The following is a 14,063-nucleotide window of genomic DNA, read 5'->3' as shown; positions in this document are numbered from 1 at the left end:
ACCAGTGAACGTAAAAATTAGGTTAGAAATAAATTATTAAAATAAATAGCAGATGTAAAAATTCTAAACAACTCGAAGTGATTCAGCAATCTCAACATCACATATACTCCACTTGAAATCGCTAAAGTAAAATAAAGATATGTAAATTTACAAAAGACAAACCTCAAAGTGATAATACCAATATCAATATATTTTGTTTTGATTTCTGTTATCTTATATTCAAGTACATGTTGTGTTGTTCAAGGTATTGGTTTACAGGTGCGATCTATATTTCTAATTACACAAATATTCAATATAATATGACTACTTATACTGCATTTTGGGGCCTATAAACATATTAACAATTACCTTACTAAAGTAATTGGAGGGTCCCCTTTTCAAAAAAAATTCAACCACCCTAGCATTATTTCAAGTAGATAAATCCCTGTTAAATCGTTGAAAAAAGTTTGTGTTTTTAAAAAGTACATTTACCTACTTTAACTCGCTTCTTAATTAAATCAAGGCGTTTACATTAGTTTTGACTGATTTGAACTTTAACCAATCAAGAACGTCTTCATCTGTTCGTGACGACAACAGCCAATCGTAAACCCCTCTGCGCAAAGTGGGCGTGTCTCATGGAACAGCTGGTGGGGGCTCGCGTTGCGGGGCTCGAGCCGAGCGGTTGGTTGGTCGATGGGGAAACAACAACAAGCTAGGCATCATGAGGGTCCCCAAAACACTGATTTGGGCTGCTTTTCTCATCCAGAAGGTGAGAGACCGCTTCCGTTTCTCCGAGAACGGTCTATCTGCGTGTTTACGTCGCATAGCAGCACGTGGTTGATAAGTAGAGACGGTTTTTTTCTAACCGTGCTCCGGGAATATTAGCTTGGATGCTATGACTGTTAGCTTGCGGACATCACCGAGGGCCCTGGAAAGCCACACATCACTTACCTTTTGATGTAACCTTAATGAGGCTGGGTCACTGCTGATTCACCGCATTTCTCAGACCAACATGACAGACAGAATTTAGTAGCCGTTTAGCAGACAATGAATCGGGGAACGTTAACCACCAAGTTACTTTGCGCTGGTGTTGTAAAGGTGTAACAACGCTTCAGAAATTTGAGGCTTCAAGAGAAAACAATCTCATAGCTGATTATAATGTCGCTACCAAACACATTAAAACCAAATGTACTTAAACCTTGTGAGTCAGGCTCTAACAGATCTACTGTGCTGTGTAACCGCCAGATACTGACTCCTTTTCAGATTTAACAGACCGATAAGGTTTTTTGTAAATCAGGTTTTTAATATATTTAAGACTCTAATTGCTGTACACAACGTGTAAATAGTAGCCTTCATATTGCTGTAATTGAGCCTACATACACTTAGTTGGCGGTTTGTTTGGTACATCTGACTACAAGAAGATTGCGTTGTAATAAGATATCACTGCAGCAAAACCCTCTACATTATCAGGGTTTCTGAAAAAGTCTTCAACTGCACTGGATTAAAAAAATAAATAAGAGTCTTAAAATTCAACCTGCAAAAAGGCCAACTATTTTCTTTTGCTTGCTGTAGGCCAGTGGTGTCAAACATATGGCAGAGGGTCCAATCTGGCCCGCAGGACAACTTTGTGAAGTGTAAGAATTACAGAGAAGACATTAACTGTAACTTTGTAAAACTGTAAATTTTAAATAATTTCTAGACCTTGACAAGTTGATTTGATCATAAAATACTCTGTTGTTCAATTCCAGATAAATGAAACTCAATGTTTTGTGGCTTTGTAGATACTGATCTATAAAATGTAATGTGTAAATGATAAACTGAAGTGTAATATTGTTGAAATTTCACTTATATTTTTCCTCAAGAAATTTCAATTTATTTGTAATGTTTTGTAAGAAGATAGTTCTTTAAATGTGAACATTTCCAGTACTTTGTTGCATTAAAACAAAGGAAAGATTTGGAGGTGTGGTTATTTATAGGTTATTATGATTTACTGGTCCAGCCCACTTGACATCAAATTGAGCTGCATGTGGCCCCTGAACTAAAATGAGTTTGACACCCCTGCTTTAGGCTGTAATAAAAAGTAAGTAAAGTGTATAATACAATACACATTATGAGCGAAGATCATTAACATAATGCTGCAAAAATGAAACAAAAAAAGAGATAACAATGTAACAAGTTATCTTTCGGTAACTCAAGTTCAAAAATCACACAATTCAAAGTGATGAGATGCGGAAAGACACGAAAATTAATGGTTCATGATCCCAAGATTCTATAATAAAAACAAAACAATACAAAACAGAAAACTGTTGCACACACTGGAGCCAGAATATATCTGCCGGCTGCAAATGTTTACATTAAATTCATAAGACTGTGACATGAATAAGACTTGGTTAAGTGTGCGACTTCTTTAAACGTAACCTTCCGTCTTCAGTATAAACTGAATAATGTAGTGCATCTTCTATTACTTATTTCTACTGTCGATTCATAGTTATTGTTTTTATAAATTGTTCCTTTTTTAATTTTACAAAATGTCAAAATGGTGAAAAATGTCCATCAAAGTCCAAGATGACAGATGTCTGGATTTGTCTACAACCAAAAGATATTCAGTTTACTGTCATAGAGGAGCAATGATTCCAGAAAATAATCACGTATAATAAGCTGCAGTACTTTTTTTCATACTTTTGAACATTTGTTTTAAGAAATAGAGATGTGGTACAAAAAGGTCTCGGAAAGTCTTAAATCTAAAATGTTGTACTTCGTGGAAACCCTAATTGATAAACCATTATGTATTATACATACAGGCGCTGATAATATTGAGTCCATCTTATTATATCACTTTATTATAGACTAAAAGCAACTCATCATTAGTTTGATCATTATTTACAAAAGGTTGTACAGCTCATGGGTTTGCAGAACAGCCTTGACAACAGTGAGCAGTGTGTTTAGAATTACTTCCAAATATCAGTCTTGCTGTCTTTCACCATGCACACTGTTATTTCATCAGCATTTTTGACTTTGTCCTGGTTACGAGATTCTCTTCACAGTGAAATATCAACAGCAGTTGTAGTTGTGCTTGATGTTATGGCTAAGTATGATATATATGATTTGACATATACATCAGTTAGAAGTTACTAATATGTCATGGACATGTGCAGTGATACTTTGTTGTTGTGTTGCCAGGTGGTGGGAGAGTACGGCATGGCCCATTTCAGTGACAAGGGCAAGAGCAAAGGAAAGGATTACTGCATATTCTTCAACTCAGAGTGGGCACATCTACCTCAGGACCTCAATAAGGCAGTAAGTTGATAGTGAGCCACAACAAGTGGAATTAAGTCAGCTTCTATAGGCATAGTAGTAATTCAGATCACAATGCGGTTTAACTTTATACTAATTTCTATAGGATCAATAAAATTCTTTTTCAGAAAGCCTCATAAAGGATACTGAAAATTAATCTCCACTTTTAATGCCTGGACTCCAGTTTTCAAAACCATGTGCAAAAGGTGGAAATCTTTAGGACTGATATGAGAGAATAATGATTTACAGTAATCCATTCAACAAGAAATAAAGGCAGGAATTACAGTTTTTGGGTCATGCTTGTATTAAAAGGATTTTATTTTTGGATAGAGATGTATCATTATCAACCAGAGTCTGTTAATTCAATTCATTTCCACTGACTGAGGAAGCATTTTTCTTCCTTTAAATATGAATTACCAATTTACTACGAATAAAACAATATAATAGCTATCGGCTGTAAGAAAATACATTTGTATCTTTGTACATGAATCTGTAAAAGAAGATCTGGCTAAAGTTGCAAACTTTTTTTGTGTTGTAGTCACGTCACCAGATCTATGACTTAACACCATCAGTCCTGTGCTCGGCCTCTGAGGTCCCAGAGGGAGGCTTCCCAAATCACATCCCCATGGTGATGAGGGGCAACTGCACTTTCTATGAAAAGGTTCGCCTGGCCCAGACTAATGGTGCCAAGGGCCTGCTCATTGTCAGCAAGGACAGACTGGTAATACAGTTGTTTGCAGTCGTGTGTCAGAATTAACGTGAGTTTGGTCCATCAAAAAAGAAAAAAAACTTTTTTAAAATTTTTTTTACAGACACCCCCTGCAGGAAACAAAACTCAGTATGAGGAGATTTCCATTCCTGTAGCGCTTCTCAGCTACTCTGATATGCTGGACATTAGCAAGGTGAGAGGTCGGCCACTAGGCGCTCAAACCACCAGTGATCTGTGGGGTCCAGCGGATGTGTTGCTCTTCCACATTTATGCATCATCATTATGTAGTATTTTTAAAATGTATTTGTGCAAATACATAAAATGTTCCAATGCACTCAGATGTGGTACCTTAAACCTGATCTAATGCTGTTCTTTACTCTTACAGACCTTTGGTAAAGGACGACTGGTTGCAATGTATGCACCCAAGGAGCCAGTGGTGGACTATAACATGGTGATCATCTTCTTGATGGCTGTAGGGACAGTGGCCATTGGAGGCTACTGGGCTGGCAGCAGAGACAGCAAGAAGTGAGCAAACAATTTTCTGTTATGTTACAGCATGGATGGAAACAGCTGCAGACAACCAGAGAGTCAATTCGCCTTTTTAGTTTTTGAATAGAGTACTCAGCCTTTCTGAGATGTGTGTTCAGTCTAGACTGACTATAACTGTAGTGTAAGTCTCACAAAGGCAAAACGCATGTTGCAGGACTTTCCTCTACATTACATTACACCAGGACACATATTGTCTTTCTGTTGTGCATACAATGCTTTTAGTGTCAACAGCTAAATTTAAATCACACTCAATTTATCAGTTGAGTCATCTGTGGAGACAATTAGTCAGTTTTCTTGGCACAGCACTACAAGCGTATGAGTTTTCTCCTTGAAGACTGTGTGTGCGTCTCTTCTTTCCAAACCAAGCTGACTGCATTGTACTGCTGCGACTCCACTAAAGGGCAGTGTTATTTATCTGAGGCTGAACGAGTGACTCACCGGCTTAAGCCAACCCAAGTCTGTCCTTTCTGACGGAGTTGCCAAGGTGACTGAGGCCACAGTCAGGTCTGACGCACAGAACCGCAGGAAAAAAACATTTTGGAATATGAGTGTGTATATTTTGAACTTGGGAAGGAAATAAATGCCAGCAAGCTGAGCAAATGATGGTAAATATTGCCTGTGGACAGCAGCACGGTCGTCCTGGATGCTTTGGCAAATGATCAAACATCAGAAAGTATCTGTAACTAAAGAAATCTAAGACAAACCCAAAGAGGCAGAGAAAACAAGTGGAAATAGATACTGCTAGTATTTAGAGTAATAAACATCTCCTCTGATCACTAGGCATCCCTGAATTTTGTTTTTCCCCCTGCAGACGTTACATGAAGCACAAGCGGGATGACGGTGCCGAGAAGCAAGATGAGGAGACAGTAGACGTCACTCCTATAATGATCTGTGTGTTCGTGGTCATGTGCTGCAACATGCTGGTGCTACTCTATTTTTTCTACGACCGCCTGGGTACAGTACAAATGCACATGCTCTCACGCCACTGATCTGTACAAATAATATAATCTACCTGATACTAATCTTGCTGAAAGATTAAAAATGCTTGTTTTGGTCAAATCCTTTCTGTTCAGTATTTATTGCTGTGTTCAGGCAAGTTGACCTCTCATAGCCCTTCATTTTTCCTCACTCACTGTAGCCTGGTGCTGCTTGATAAGCATTTTCTTCAGATCCAAGTTGTGCAGAAGATGGCAGACAGCGTTTCCTCATGTAACAAATCAAAACTCAAGCTCCACTTGCAAGATAAGATTTTTTGAAGCCCTCAGCTGTCTTGCAGGCTTCCTTGCTTTATTTCATTGTGACATGCGTATATGGCTAAATGCAGGACTTACTTGGCTGCTATTGTCATTTTTTTTACGCTAAATAAATGTAGTGGCTCCTTAAAAGTTGGCAAAATTGTGCTTCATGTTGAATCTATGATGTCCAGTTGAAATCCTAGTGGACTTACACCAGAGCACTTCTGTCAATAACGGGTTCGTTAAAAGTCCCGGGTAACAAAGTGATAATTCCTTGATTAAGCTCCAGTGTAAAGTTGAGATTCCTAGGAGCTACAGCTGACACTTGATCCTCTTTTCATCCTGCAGAGCTGCTCTCTGTCCTGCATTACAAGGCTGAAGATTTAGTTTGCAGATCTAAATGTTTGAACCTCTTGAGTGGAAAAAAATGGCAGTTCTGAATAAAGCTTATTGGCTCAGATCAAATTTCACTTCTGAATAGATTAAAAACTGATAGCTGCTGATGGAGTGTTTCTGAGAGGTGCTTTCACTGAGCATGCTACATACCGTACATGCAGTGATGAAAGAGATACCACCGTTCAGATGTTTAAAAAGCCAGAGGGCCAAGAAAGTGTCTTTCCTCATTGGAATAGGAATAGATATTGTGTTAATGTTTGCTAATCTTCTGTCTCCCTGTTCTGTTTCCTCACTGTTTAGCCATTTGGGTCATTGCGATCTTCTGTGTGGCTTCCTCTGTGGGACTCTACAGCTGTCTGTGGCCTTTTGTTAGGAGACTTCCTTTCTGCAAGTGCAGGTGAGACTGTATCAGTAGGCCTCATGATGCTAACAGTCCAAAACCTCTGTCCATGCATCATGTGGTTTTCTCTACCTCTACACTGAAGTTTTATAAGGCTACTTCTGTCATACAACTAAAAAAAGACCTGTAGGATAGCAGAAGTTGTATTTTGTAGATTATAGGTGCAATTTTATGAGTTCAAAAAATACTGATTTCGTCCTGAGTCTCCAGAACTGGAACATATCATTTTTTAGTGTGGAAAAACTCTGCACCCTGCCAATCAAGTTGCAACAGTTCAGCAATTTTGAACAAAAATGACAAACATTTGCTGTTTCTAGCCTCTCAAATGTAGTGATTTGATACTTTCATTTAGAATACCTGACACCAAGCTGGATATCTTTTGGACTTTGGACAGTTAGTCAGGCAAAACAAGATATCATCCTGATCTATAATGAGTTATTAATGCCAATTTTCTGCAATTTCTTTTCATTTTAAAGACTAAAAAAAGTAGGTGTTTTGCAGATTTATCAATAAAAATAGTAATCATTAGTTGCAGTCCTCCCCTTGAAGACAACAGCGATCATTCCTTACAATGACTGCATTTCCTTGCTAGAAAATGCTGTTATGTTGACTGGCGTGAACCATTTTTTGACCACAGAATCCCAGAGAACAACCTGCCATACCTACACAAGCGTCCACAGATTCGTATGTTGCTGCTGTCGGCTCTCTGCATTAGTGTCAGCATCATCTGGATGGTGTTTCGCAATGAAGACCAGTGAGTCCACAGAGAGAATGTGTCAGATTCATTCTTCTGCAGATGCTACAGTCACATGCATGAAGAAAATCAACCTGGTTTTCAAAAACAGCAGAATATTCCTTTCACACACCAGCCCTCCTACTGATATTTTGAAATGCTGCTGTATTATGACAGAAAAGAACATCAACATTTATCATAATGATCTTTATCACCATAGCAAGTGCCCTTTATCCAGCATGTGCGCTAAAATTAATTTGATTTATATTAAAGAAACTGTAGGTTTATTTCTGATTTATATTCGTTATAACCAGGAATTTTGGTTTTAGAGCAGAATTATTCGGGTGTTGGGCATCTGAATGTCTGTGTTTGATGAGACGTCGATATGATGATGGTGTTGGCTGACTAACATACTTGTTACATCCTTCAGGTGGGCGTGGGTGTTACAGGACACCCTGGGGATCGCCTTCTGTCTCTACATGCTCAAAACAGTGAGGCTGCCCACATTTAAGGTTGGTTGACATGCTGACAGAAACACAGAATGTTTTCATAGGTCTTAATTGTGATTTATTGACTAACAAGCACTGTGTTAGTCATAAACTCACCTGAATCCTTTTTCTGTCTCTCTCCTGCAGGCTTGCACTTTACTACTGACAGTCCTGTTTGTCTACGATGTTTTCTTCGTATTTATTACACCGTTCTTTACAAAGGTATTCCAAGACTGTTATCACACACGGCTCCTCAAATGTCTGCGGATTCTGTTAGTGTGTTGTGCTTATTTTCCATTCTTTCTTCAGAGTGGGGAAAGTATAATGGTGGAGGTAGCTGCTGGTCCCTCTGACTCCGCCACACATGAAAAGGTGAGCTTGCTTTCAAATTCCACACCTTTCAATAGTGGATCTATAAACCCCTCGCATTGGCAAACAAGAAAAGCATCCAGAGTGCAGCACTCTGCCAAGGCTGCTCAGTTGTATGATTTTAACTGATGAAATCTTTAAAAAAAAAAAACTGTGGTCTGCAGCGGTCGATTTGTAGTAGGATCACAATCATGTGATCACAATCATGTGATCGTCAGCAGGCAGCTGACATAGTGTTCACTTGTTGTCATAGTTACAGTGACACTGTGCCGCTAACTCAGAATGATACAGAAATATTTAACAAATACTTGGATCCAGACTATAAGCTAAATCACTGCCAAAATCTAATCACTTGGTCCTTGTGACATTTCTGACCTTCTCTGAAAATTTCATCCAAATCCTTTTTTGAGTTGTAAGGACGGGTGAGATGGGGGGAAGTCAACCTGAAACTTCTGGAGTGTCCATATTCCCTCTCAGCTCAGTTACTGGTGACACTACTGTTTGTGTTTTCTCCAGCTTCCTATGGTGCTCAAAGTGCCACGGTTGAACTCGTCTCCTCTGGCCCTGTGTGATCGGCCCTTCTCCCTCCTGGGCTTTGGAGATATCTTAGTACCAGGTATATAACTGTCATCATACCACAAGTCCCTTACTTTACCAGAAATGTTTTAACCAACACTGACCATACTCACGGACTTTGTTGGAGCAGAACACGTGTTTATGGGCAGATCATCACTACACGGCCTCACATTAATATTTAAGGTTTAATCCTCTACACCTGCAGTTCATACTATTTCCCACATATTAACTGCAAATTAATCGCTTGAAGAAATTATGTGTAAACACCAGATTATCTAAAAAGCAGATATGTAATTAAATAATGAAGACTGCGTCTGATGTCTGAGTGTGATGGCACAGTGCTAAATACAGTAGCTGTCTTTGTTGATTGTTCTGAATGCCTCTTTGCTTTTTTTGTCAGGTCTACTGGTAGTATACTGTCACAGATTTGACATTTTAACACAATCCTCCAGGATCTACTTTGTGGCCTGTACTATTGGTATGTACATGTGCGGGATGCATGAGAGGGTTGTAATTGGTCAAATGTTGCTGCAATGTTAGGATAAGCTTCATTCAGATAGGATTAACATTACTGAGAGATGTGGGTAGTAAAAGATTTTACTGTGCTCCTCTATAATTTAACTCAACCATTGCAAAATTACAGCATGTTGTTTGTACTGCAATAGATGTCGACTTTGTGCAAGATTAGAAGACAGTACCAGTACCTATCCTTTTCCTCTACTAAAGGTTTTTACATTTATGTGTTGTAGTATTGTTTTGTAAATAAGCAGATATTTTGGTGGGAGGTAATTTTTATCTACCAGGAGTTAAAATATTTCTGACTTGTATATAAGTCAAATTCCATAATTGATAAAAGGACAAGTAGTATCCATTTTGAATTACAAGGACATTGATCCAAGTTTGATTTAGAGAAACACCAGCGAGTTTGCTTAAAAAACTGTAACTGCACGTGTAATCACGACAAGGATGGGAGTGAGAAATTACACCACACATGCTATGTTTAAAAATCATCATCTGTGATGTGAAAAATCTCCCTACCTCATAGCAAAATGAATCCATCTCCAGTGAAAATGTGCATTGTCTCATGTGTCGCCGGGGACTGGACTTTGACTTTTCCTTTTTGCTTTGTCCCTCTTCTGTCAGCTTACGGCATCGGCCTGCTGATCACCTTCGTGGCCCTAGCTGTGATGCAGATGGGCCAGCCGGCCTTGCTCTACCTGGTGCCTTGCACTCTGCTCACCAGCCTCACTGTAGCGCTGTGGCGTAGGGAGTTGCCCCAGTTCTGGACTGGAAGTGGATTTGTGGTGAATACCAGTTTGATATGACTGCCTACTCCAGAAGAACAAAAAGACTTTTTAAAAAGGAAACAAAAGAAAACAAAAACAATCTAGTGTAAAATAACATGCAGAGTAAAGTAGAATTTCAAGTTGAGTAACCCCTTTAAATTATTCCATCCGTTCCAACTGCCTCTTTCTGTTTTACTGTCCCCCTCCTTCCCTTCATCGCTGCTCCTTGCCCTTTATTTTACTGTGGGTGTGCTCTAGTCTGCTGCTGAGGGCTCAGCTGTCTGTGAATGTCACTGCAGGTATTCTATTTGGGCTTGCCACTTTACACTCCACCATTAAAACATCCTTATCTCACTTTAAGTTCCTTTCGTTGTTTGTCCAAAGAAGTTAGACTTCATTTTACTTCTGTACTGTTGATAGACTAATTATTATGTAGCAAAGTAGGTGACTACAATTTTATTTTTGGGGGGGAAATAGAAATGTAGATCAACTTTCTTCTTTTAATAGCATTTGTTAGTTTGTCTTATCCGTCTAGTCTGATGGGACTCAAGAAATTTGTGGGATTTCATTTAGATAGACTTTCCTCTCAATTATGCATAGTTGGGACTTGTATCCCTGTATGCAGTGATACCTATGACAGCAATTTTAAGCACATAAAGCTGCTTAATTGGGGTTTAATTGGTAAAGACAGAGGAATGACTATCATTTTGGCTCTATTTGTCTTATCTTCAGCTCTTCTGTATCTGTTATTAAATTTAGTTTTCAGCCGGACACATTTCACCGACCTCATACAGGCTTTTTTTTTTCTGTCCCCTGCAGCCTCCCATAGTGCTCGCACCAATCAACTGTACACAAACTGCAGCGCCGCAGACAGAGGGGCCCTCGGCTAAACTGGAGCCACAAACCACAGAAGCCACCAATCAGAGCGAAGACTCGCCCCAGCAGCCGTCTCAGGAAACGTCCCCGGTAGTAGAAAAAGACGAAGAGGAAAACAAGTCTAACTGAAATGACTTCTAGTACGGCATTTACTATTTCACTTCATGTTTTTTGTTAAATTTTTTTTCTACAGTGTGTCTCAGTCAATGGACATTTTAAGTATGAACGTTTATTTGCACTTGGTGTGAAGGGATGAACAGACTAGAGCAGCTCTGTGTTTTCTGAATGGCTGGCTAAGCGTGGCACCGGGATCAGACACACAAGGCCCAGGGACTGAAACTGACAAACATAACATGTATCAAAACTGCACAGCAGCCCCAGCATCTCGTTCTACTAACACACAGTTTGCACCACCTGAAAAGGGAATGAAAAGCCAAAGCTACAGACTGATAAAACACATTTTTTTTCATTGTACTCTGAACAGCCCTAAGAGGCTCAGTCACACCAGCATTTTTATGGTGAAGTTTAGCAGCAAATTATTTTTCATTTCAGAGGAATTGTCATGACTGGATACACCTACAGGTAATCCACAGTGACTTTAAAAAAAAAAAACTCTCCATGAACTTAATCATAGTGTTGATCCATCCACCTCTATTTAAACTTCATTGATGGAGTATAAAATACTTTACAAAAGAGAAAATATTTGCACTTATGTGGCGCTGCAGCAGTTAGCCACTGGACAGAAAACTAACCCCCCCAACCCCAAGCAGTTTCTTGGTTCATTTTTCATCACTGCAGGCTTGGTTTTCACTACAATAGAAAGTCCTCCACCTCTATGGAAACAGCACAACCCTGGCTAGAAACAGAGAGAACTCAAATGTTTTTTCTGCAGTGTAGCAGTTAAAATTAATTTCATAGATTTACTGTATAAAATTTTCAAAAACCTGGAATTGAGATATGAAACATTTTTCCACTACAGTGATGAAATCAGGACTTTAAGCTTAGAGTTGTTGAAGTTTTTCAAAGTAACAGCCTGTCACAGAAGAGTAGCTCAAAAAGTTTAAAATCTGATGATTCTGTTTCTCATTTTTTGGTTGTCCTGAAACCCCATTTAAAGGAGCTAGCAGGTGTTAGGGTTCAGAGAGTTAATCAGCATCGTTAAAGAAAAAAAACAGCAATTTGCTGGTTCCAGCTTCTCAGTTGTGAGGATTTAAAGCTTTTCAGTGTCATACATAAAAGAAATTGAAAATATTTTGGTTATGAATTGGTTATTAGACAAAAGAAGGCCATAATGGGAATAGTCAATATTATCGGTCACAAAACCAAAAATTTCAGTGTGCTGCTTTCTGGTGTGACTGAGCTTTAAAGGTCCCAGTAAGTCATCTTGTGGAAATTATCATAGTTGCCAGTTTGTTTTACAAAAGTTAAAGTTGGTGGATGTGGCTTCATCAATTTTGAAGCTTTCAAACATTTAATTTGAAGCATATTAAGACCCTAATTCCCCAAAAGCCATTTTAATCATCTAAATTCCTCCAACACATTATAAACTGCACCAGTGCCAGAATATATAGTTGCTGGCTGAAGAGTTTCAAACCCTTTAAAATGTGGCGCTATCACGGTTGTTGACTGAGCCTGACATAGCCATTGATTTTTTTTAAAAATTCGAAGCATCTGATCTTATCATAATTTTGTTACATTTTGTTTTGCATGCTATGATTTTGATTTTACCCTTTATATAAAACTATTGTATATTCCATAGTGCAGACTTTGTATACATTATTGATGGCACTTGCCACCTCAGTTTTGTTCCCCCAGTAGTTACTAATATTGTCTTAAGAATGGGTTTTGGCCTTAATGTGTCCATGTCGGGAGGTACAGTGGAATGTGTCATGTGTAAAACTTGAGTACTGTACTCAAAATGTGCTGCAGTTTAATGTGTAAACGAAGGAGCAAGTGACCAGTTGTGTTACCAATGTTCTTAGAGTTTGTACAAAGCATTTGCACAATATTTTGTAATCCGTGGACTGACAAATTGTCGGCTCATGTATGTATGTTTATGTATATTCAGAAGGGTTTACAGAAATGGAACCTAAGTTAATAATTGGTATATTCAGTATTCATTCTGCTTTTGTTTTGCAAGGCTATTTCTGAGCTGAGGGCGTCCTGTTAAATACTAAAACCCAGCAGCCACTTTATTCTGTACACCAGTATAGGCATACTTTTGATACTTGTTCATTTATGGTGCCATCAACAGATTTCTGTCAAAAAGTTGAGCTTAGGGTAAAAATGATTTGGTCAAAAGAAATAAGAGCAGCTTAGATGTCTGAATGTGTGCCCTCGGTGATTCAACAGCAGCGGGACATGAGATTATTCATTCACCAGTATAGTTTGTTGTCACCAAGTGGTTTTTAATGCCTCTGTTGAGGAATACATATAATAAAGAAACATTGTATTTGATTTTTGATGTATTTCTTTTCTTCCCATATTACACAGAAACATGAGTCTAGGTTTACATTTTAACAGAAGAATGTTTCTGTTAGTACTTGGACATGTTGATGTTTGACATCATTTGGACCCTGGCAGTGGTTTCTGGGTCTGAATGCATCTTTTCATTGTAGCCTGCTAGCTGTGAAAAGTCCCTCTGCTGTTCTGGCTCTGCAGAGATGAACAGCAGTCTGATAAAGAGCCCTTTCAGCACAGTCACTCAAAGTGAAGGATGGAGAGAATTTCTGTTTACTCCGGACTGCTTAGCTGATCAATAAACAGTGTTGAGTGGTTTGCACAAAGAGCCATGCAGCACCCTGTGTTCCTGCAAAGATTTCTTATCGATAGCCCTCAAATCTCCACTTAGAGCTGTGATATAGTTATTTTGTCATACTACAGTCCTACTTAAAGATTAAAGTTTCTACGGCACAATATGAGAAAGATAAAAACATCATCTTCTACTTACATGTATATACAGAAGAAGGAACATGAAAAGTGCTTTTCATTGGTTACTCAGGTACTTCTACCCATTTTAATGAAAGCTTACTGCACTGTTATTGACCTTTACATATCTGATATGGGGCTGCAGAGTGGTTCAGTGGTGAGCATCGTCGCCTTGTAGCCAGAAGATCCCAGTTCGCGTCCCGGCCTAGGCTTGGGATCTTTCTGTGTGGAGTTTGCATGTTCTC

The 14,063-nt window shown here is 38.8% G+C and overlaps 1 protein-coding gene across 3 annotated transcripts; it reads left to right on the top strand.

Annotated features, from left to right (window-relative positions):
- The first annotated feature begins 622 nt into the window (after positions 1 to 622).
- sppl2 (signal peptide peptidase-like 2) lies at positions 623 to 13,347 on the top strand. Of its 3 annotated transcripts, XM_035946146.2 has the most exons (16): positions 623 to 748; positions 3,160 to 3,276; positions 3,812 to 3,994; positions 4,086 to 4,175; positions 4,368 to 4,507; positions 5,343 to 5,485; positions 6,463 to 6,559; positions 7,200 to 7,316; positions 7,726 to 7,807; positions 7,931 to 8,005; positions 8,093 to 8,155; positions 8,669 to 8,768; positions 9,129 to 9,206; positions 9,872 to 10,032; positions 10,273 to 10,313; positions 10,834 to 10,977. In XM_035946146.2, the coding sequence occupies exons 1-16, from the start codon at positions 701 to 703 to the stop codon at positions 10,841 to 10,843; spliced, it is 1,545 nt and encodes a 514-aa protein (XP_035802039.2). In that variant the 5' UTR covers positions 623 to 700; the 3' UTR covers positions 10,844 to 10,977. The 3 variants fall into 3 exon arrangements, 2 of the variants coding, with proteins under 2 accessions (XP_035802039.2, XP_023121429.2); XR_002745915.3 differs by lacking the exon at positions 10,273 to 10,313 and having other exon boundaries at positions 9,872 to 10,154; positions 10,834 to 10,974; XM_023265661.3 differs by lacking the exon at positions 10,273 to 10,313 and having other exon boundaries at positions 10,834 to 13,347.
- Positions 13,348 to 14,063: the final 716 nt, after the last annotated feature.

This window comes from Amphiprion ocellaris, chromosome 10, assembly GCF_022539595.1.
Source record: "Amphiprion ocellaris isolate individual 3 ecotype Okinawa chromosome 10, ASM2253959v1, whole genome shotgun sequence".
In the NCBI taxonomy this organism is placed as follows: Eukaryota; Metazoa; Chordata; class Actinopteri; family Pomacentridae; genus Amphiprion; species Amphiprion ocellaris.
Note: the sequence above shows the minus strand (reverse complement) of the source record. Positions and strands in the feature narration are given on the sequence as shown.